General features: G+C 38.6%; 1 protein-coding gene across 1 annotated transcript; it reads right to left on the bottom strand.

Annotated features, from left to right (window-relative positions):
• Positions 1–208: 208 nt before the first annotated feature.
• clic2 (chloride intracellular channel 2) lies at positions 209–4,287 on the bottom strand. Its single transcript, XM_030764890.1, has 6 exons — positions 4,068–4,287; positions 2,435–2,544; positions 1,751–1,876; positions 1,309–1,409; positions 925–1,106; positions 209–513 (listed from the first exon to the last, which is right to left on the bottom strand). Exons 1-6 carry the CDS (start codon positions 4,119–4,121, stop codon positions 352–354), a joined length of 735 nt encoding a protein of 244 aa, XP_030620750.1. The 5' UTR covers positions 4,122–4,287; the 3' UTR covers positions 209–351.
• Positions 4,288–6,884: the final 2,597 nt, after the last annotated feature.

Genomic DNA, 6,884 nt, shown 5'->3' with positions numbered 1-6,884 from the left:
AACAGGCAGCACCAAGCAAAACAGACAAAACTGATATATATATATATATATATATATATATATATATATATATATATATATATATATATATATATATATATATATATATGCATGCATACATACATACAATCATCTCTTTTAGCTGTGTGTGTAACTATGTTATTTACACCGAAATACAAAAACAACATAGTGAGTCATCTTTAGCAAATCCATCTGCAAGTGATAGATTTTCCAAAAACTATTTATAGAAGATATAAATTCATAATGTGCCTCCCCCTCTCCTCGGTAGCGTGTTTTGGGTATTGCGGGTGTTTAGAGATTTAACTGTGAATGGATAGACTGGGGAGCAGCTCATTTCCTCTGTCTGACCACACTCTCGTAAGCTTTCTCAATTTCTATGTTTGCCGGGCACGTTTGGCTGAACTCCTCTCTTGCATAGGCATTGTTCAGGTAGCGCCACACTCCCGTGAACTGGGTAGGAATGTCAAAGTCACAGTACTTTTTGGCTGCAACCTATCAAGGAAGAAGGAGAAAAATATTTTAGATTTACTCTTATAAGCACAGTCATGAATTCTTAATGTTTCAGGCCCATATTCAGTAATTACATTTGTCTAATTACTGATAAAGAGATAACTTTGTTTCAGATTTTTCTGAAAGTGTTGAGAAGGAAGCTAGTGACCATTCTATACAATCTGTATTTTTCTGTAGTTGTAAAATTATTGTATTATACTTTATGTTCAGTTGCTTACTGTAGTGTTAAACTGATTAGTTATCTGGTTTATGTAATTTTAATAAATATCCATAAAATCAACCATATTCAGTATATCTTTGTGTTATTTTATGAATTTAAAAGTGATGTGAGAATCCTTCCACTTATTTTGTGGAAAACTGTCTTGTTGAAAACTTCTCAGAATTGGAGCTTACCTTGATAACGTGTAGTTTGGGTAACAGGTTGCAGTCTGCCAGGGTCAAGCTGTTGCCGTCCAGAAACTTCCTTGTGGAAACTGTGATGTTTTCTGTTGAGTTGTGATCTATCTCTTGCGGCAAAGGGGTGTTTAGGTAGTCATCCAGTCGTTTAAATTCCCGGAGCAAAGCTCTTTCTTGTACTGAACAAACAGGCAACAACCAGAGTGTGAAACTTCCTCATGAAACTTCAATGGTGAAGTCGAGATATTTTGCAACTGGGCAATATTGTGCAACTTCAGAAATAATTTTGAATGTTTTACTTTCATTCCAGTTTTATCTGTCTTGTCAAACTATAGCTAAATGCACAGAGTAACATTTTAAAAAGCATAAATTGTAACTTACAGCTGTTGTTTGGGCTCTTTTTGATGAAGGCAGAAAACTTGGCGAAGATGTCGGCACCCACATCAAAGGACTCTTTGTTAAGCGGGCTGAGGTGTGGGTAACTGAGTGGAACAAGACTCAAATGAACCTTTATGGTAGAGCACCATGCTTCTCTCGAAGGTAGACAAAATCACCGCATGACAGCCATATCACCTTAATAATGCTGTCAGAACCATGACTTCACATAACAGTCACAGGCAGTCCAACCTTATAGACCTCTTATAAATCACACCCCCAAAAATGGACTTTGGGCTTATCAGAGTAACACTGAATATTAAAACACACAATATGCACTGAAGTCCTCATGCAGACTTCATGATGGTACAAGCAAGGGTAATATTTTTGAATTATAATGAATTATATTTTTGAATTATTTTTGAATTATAACTCCATATTTCCATACTTTGGTGGAGCCAGAGTTGTTTCCAGGAACTCCTCGATCTTGATGAAGTCAGTCTTCAGGACTCCGTTGTATAGAAGGAAGGGGGGATTAGTCCCAGGGGCAAGGTCTTTCAGCTCCTCTGGTTTCCTGCAGACCAGAGGGAGGAGTAGACAGTGGATACGTCAAATTTTGGGTGACAGAAAAGGGTGGAAGGGCGTTATCCGTTCCCTTAGACTAATTGATTGGTTATCTTGTGCGTCACAAAAGAGTGAACCGGTAGTATTGATTAATTATCTTTTAAGAAGCTTTCTATTACTCATTAAGCAAAGCACACGGATATGGGTGCGGCCAGCTGCCTAGGGAGGGGACATTAGTATCGTCTCAATTACCTGCTTATTTGGCATTCGAAATGAACTTTCGTTTGTTCTTTAGAAAGTAGATTAGAAGACTGTTTGTTTTACAATAGCATCGAGAGCTTTTCTCCATTTTGAAAAACACTTTTACAGGCTCCTCCCTGGTCTTATCAGAACAAAGCTGAGTTAAGTTAGCTCTGTGAGCAGGAGATCAATCTCACCCCATTTCAATTAAACTTTAGACTCCCAGCTAATAAACAAATAGCAGGAAATTGTGTGGACTGTGATCAGTTGATAAACTGTATGAATCTTAATCCCAATCAAGAGTGTTAGGGAGGATTGAGGGTCTTACTTTCGCATGTCAACTGTAGTGACTGTAAACTTGACTCCCTTCAGCCAGAGCACCATGAAGAGCCTTTGGCAGAAAGGACAGTTTCCAACATTCTCTCCATCATGCCCTGCCTGAGAACAAACCAGAGATGTGTATTACTGTACAACTCACACACACACACACACACGCACACCCACAACCCCGCACGCACACCCACAACCCCACACTCCCACACTTAGAAGAACAGCACTCACAAAATTTCACATTTTTTTTACTATTCTTCGTTAGGTTTTAGTCATTTGTCATTTCAGATTTAATTGTTGACTTTAGTTGTTGTCTGTTTCCGGGCCTCTCCCCCTCATTAGAAAGCTCCAGAAATAGGGAGGTGCTGTGGCTATTTAAAGGTTTTGTTTCATGAAGAGGAAAACAGGCATTGTCTTGAGAAGGAGATAGCCCACATGAACAATACATCAGGTCCCCTCTGTGAATGTATATTTCATATGATGGTATATTTTGTTAACATCAGCAACAGCAGATATATAAACAAATCCTGAACACAAAGGTGATAGTTAAATAGAGGCTCTTTGTTTTGGTGAGGCGGTTAACATGAAAACTCAATTAACTAGTAGATTTGTTGCACGGCATTTGGATGTGAAAGCTGAGGCAACACCATTGTTAAAAAAATGTGTCAGAGTTTCTGTAGTCTTTGTATGAGAAATCTTTTTATGCCTATACTTGCTCTTGTACATATGAGTATATATGTGCATGTGTTTAATGGTGTGTGTGTGTTGTGTGTGTGTGTGTGAAACTGATAGCTTGCATAAGTGTGCATACATGTGTTTAAATATAAATGTAAACTGTTTATCTGTTTGCGTACGCGTGCGTGTGTATGTGTTTGATTGTATTAGTATGTGCGTATACACTAAAGTGTGGGTGGGTCTCTATAGTCGGGAGAGACTGCACAGGGGCTCCCAGTGCGTTCTCTGCTCCTCCTGTGACTGACTCTGTGTGTTGATAAGATGACCTCCAGAGCCTGCAGTGTGTGAGTGTGTGTCATGATAAAAGCTAGGGTGACAGAGGACAGATACGCTGAAGTCTCCCTGGTTTTGCGTAACTAAGACCACAACACCGAAAAGAGGAGAGTAAAATTCACAGTGCCCACAGTGTGGATCTCTGCCCTTTACTGAGAAAGTACTGATAGCTATATGCCAAATCTTGGTTTATAGCCAAACGCAAATCCTATCTGAATATCAACAGTATTTCTACCTGTGTGAACAGTCATATAACTACATTATATGGCTTGACACTGTTTAACAGCTCTACTGGATGCACTGAGTAATGTCATACAACTTAGTAAGAAGTCAGATTCACAATTCAGAAATGACTCAACTATGTCTGTGCTTGAATGCCTGTAAATGACTGTACTTTTAAACTTCATTTTAATTAAACTCCACGATTCTAGATGTTCTGTGTAATATAGTAACTATGTGTAATACAATAACTTTTCCTCCCTAAATTGTTTTTTTTCTGTCCAGCATTCTGACATTCTTCTGAAAAGAACAACATCGTACAAATGGAGTGTTTGTAGCGCTACTGTGTTACTATAAGTTTTTTCACTATGAAAAGTAGTTTAAAACAGTGAAGTAGCACTGACCTTTATGAAGAGCTCAATGGTGGGGTCTTTTTCAGAGTACTGCTGTTGTGCCATGTTGTCCAGTTTCAAAAGTTGTAAGTCAGTCCAATCTTCAGAGGGGTTATCCCACAAGAGAGTTCTGACCAGAGAGTGAGTGAGATGAAAAATCACTCTGAAGATCTTAATCCTACAGTATGCTGTGGAGAATTCTCAGGGAGCGTTGGTTGGACCTTTTTCTTGCTATGCTGATGTCTGCTTACTCCTTGAAGCTATCGCTTTGAACGAACTTTAATAGTCAAAGGGGAGGGAGGCTAGGGAGAATGGGTGTGGCGTTAACTCATATAAACACTGAGCCAAACTCAGCAGGAGTGCTTAAAATAGCTCCTCTTTCACCTCACAAATACACCGTGACACTAAAAGAAAAAACAACGTCATCTCACATAGACCAGTATTTACTATGTTCATTCGTTCACTCATTCATTCATTCATTCATTCATTCATTCATTCATTCGATCGTTCATTCATTTGTTCATTTATTAATTTATTCATTCATTCATTCATTCAGACATTTATTCAGACATTCTCTTAACACTCAGGATACCTGCATGGTCATTTACCATTTCCTCTGATCTTTCAATAACAGTACTCTCTTTGCATGTAGTGTTAACACAAGGCACTCACTATACTCCATTACAATGTGCTCTACTATAACATGCTCCTTCATAATTTGACTTGTGAGAGCAAACATTAACAACAAGCTTTACTGCCACTGCCGTTGAAGCTGATGGCTGATTCTGGTGGTTTTGAATGAATTCAAGGCTCTTTCGCAATGAAGGACCCTTTTCACTATTTGTCTTAATTACACTCTTGCTTTTTAAACTTCCAAACATGAGACTGAAGGAGAGAGAGAGAGATGGAGAGAGATAGATGGATAAGGAGCGAGGGAGAGAGAGAGAGAGAGAGAGAGAGAAAGAGAAAGGAAAAAAGAAAGAAAGAAAGAAAGAAAGAAAGAAAGAAAGAAAGAAAGAAAGAAAAAGCCATTTCAGGCAAAAATACATTTCAAAGGCATTGCTCAATAATTTAAGGCAATGACAATCAGATAACTTTGTTCAGTCCACTTTTGTTCAAATAATTTGGAAATTTCTGGTAAATTCTTTTAAATCTCTTGAGTCTTTGTGATATCAGTTGTGAGTCATTTAGGAGGGGTAGGCAAACCCCCAGTACAGGAAGAGAGAAGGAAGAAAGATTATATGTGTATGTGTATACTCAGTTGATATGAAATTTGTTCGAAGTGAAAAGGGTTGGTCCATACAATCCATATATATTGCTGTGAGTCATTCATAAGAGTGTGATGTGTTTATTCAGAATGTGATTATTCATTCATTCAACCTCATACCCCTGGCTGAGGTGTTGTTGTGGGGAGTTGTGTGTTGGTTACCATGGATTTGTAGCAGAATGCATTTTACACAAGATTCATGCTACATTATTGTGTAACTTTATGATTCCTGATACACAAATAAAATTAAAAATAAATTATAGACCAACTGAACTTGTGCGAACACCGAAAAAAATGAAGTTTCATTTCTTCTTTCACCGGCAGCTGTGTGTCTGTGGGTGCCCATTGCATCATAGGGGGATTTTCACAACTGTTGGCATAGCTGCTGCAGGAGAGATACTAAACACTAAACGCTTCTCAAGGGAAAAAAAGCGAAAGTGAGAGAGAGAGAGAGAGAGAGAGAGACACTATTAAACAGACACTAAACAAAAGAGTGCTCAAAACAGCAACAGAATGGGGCTCTAGATATCTGTACTCGAATCCCACTGAGTTTGAGGTGGAATTTCCATGAAACAGACATATAGCATAACGAATGTTGTAAATGGAAACTTCCAACAAAGCCTGGAAATGACCTGCACACACTCTAGAGCAGGAAACTAGTTACAGCAAAGTTTAGTCACAGTTCTATTCCCTCCCCTTTTAAAAGGCTTACTGTTACCAAAGGTTATGTGTCTATGCTTCATTAAGAATTTTACAAAAACCTTGACCTGTAGATTGAATGGCTTCTCTCCCTCTTTCCTGTATACTGACACATATCACAAACCGCATACTAAACTGTATCCATTGGAATCCTCATGACTTTGTGGAGTGGAATGTAAAACCAAACAATTGTGTGGAATTTCAATATCTGTTTAGAATCGTAAGAGCATGGGTGATTCCATGGAATGGAGCACCACCCTTGGTCAGTCGTTACCACACTCATCATTCTGCAAATACAGAGTAAGAATGGAAATGATTAACTTTGCACAATTCAATCATCCTTAGTGGGCTAACTATGTGTCTGGTGCAGTTGAGGAAAAATTCCTTTGGGTCTTCGGAGCCATACACTATGTAGGAGTGCAGCTTCTCTTGGATGAGTTTCAGCTATTTCTTTAAGGGAGGAAGATTGCTTTTCTGAGCGCTGATAAAGCAAAAAGTGAATTTAGCGCTTACTGTCTGCTTCCTTTACTACTGTCACTGTCTAATCCAGTGAATCAGCTTTCACTGATAGCTCACTCACGTTAGTGCAAACGCTTGCCAACTCCACACCCAAGTTTATGAATTTTTAATATCACTGTTTGGCTCCTATGACAACCAGTGATGTTTTTGCCTTTAAAAAAAAAGAGAGAATGAAACAAAAAATCACTCTAATTGTTGGACTTTCCCTCTAAAAAGATACAAGCGATAAAGCATTGGCCCAAACTCAGTTCCCAGACTGAAAAGAATCAAACTGTTGCATTTCTGGGAAAAAGATGTGCTAAGGAGCCATAACTCACGCTTGACCCCAGACTTCCCTCACACGG

This window comes from Chanos chanos, chromosome 2 (genome assembly GCF_902362185.1).
Source record: "Chanos chanos chromosome 2, fChaCha1.1, whole genome shotgun sequence".
NCBI classification, from domain to species: Eukaryota; Metazoa; Chordata; class Actinopteri; order Gonorynchiformes; family Chanidae; genus Chanos; species Chanos chanos.
Note: the sequence above shows the minus strand (reverse complement) of the source record. Positions and strands in the feature narration are given on the sequence as shown.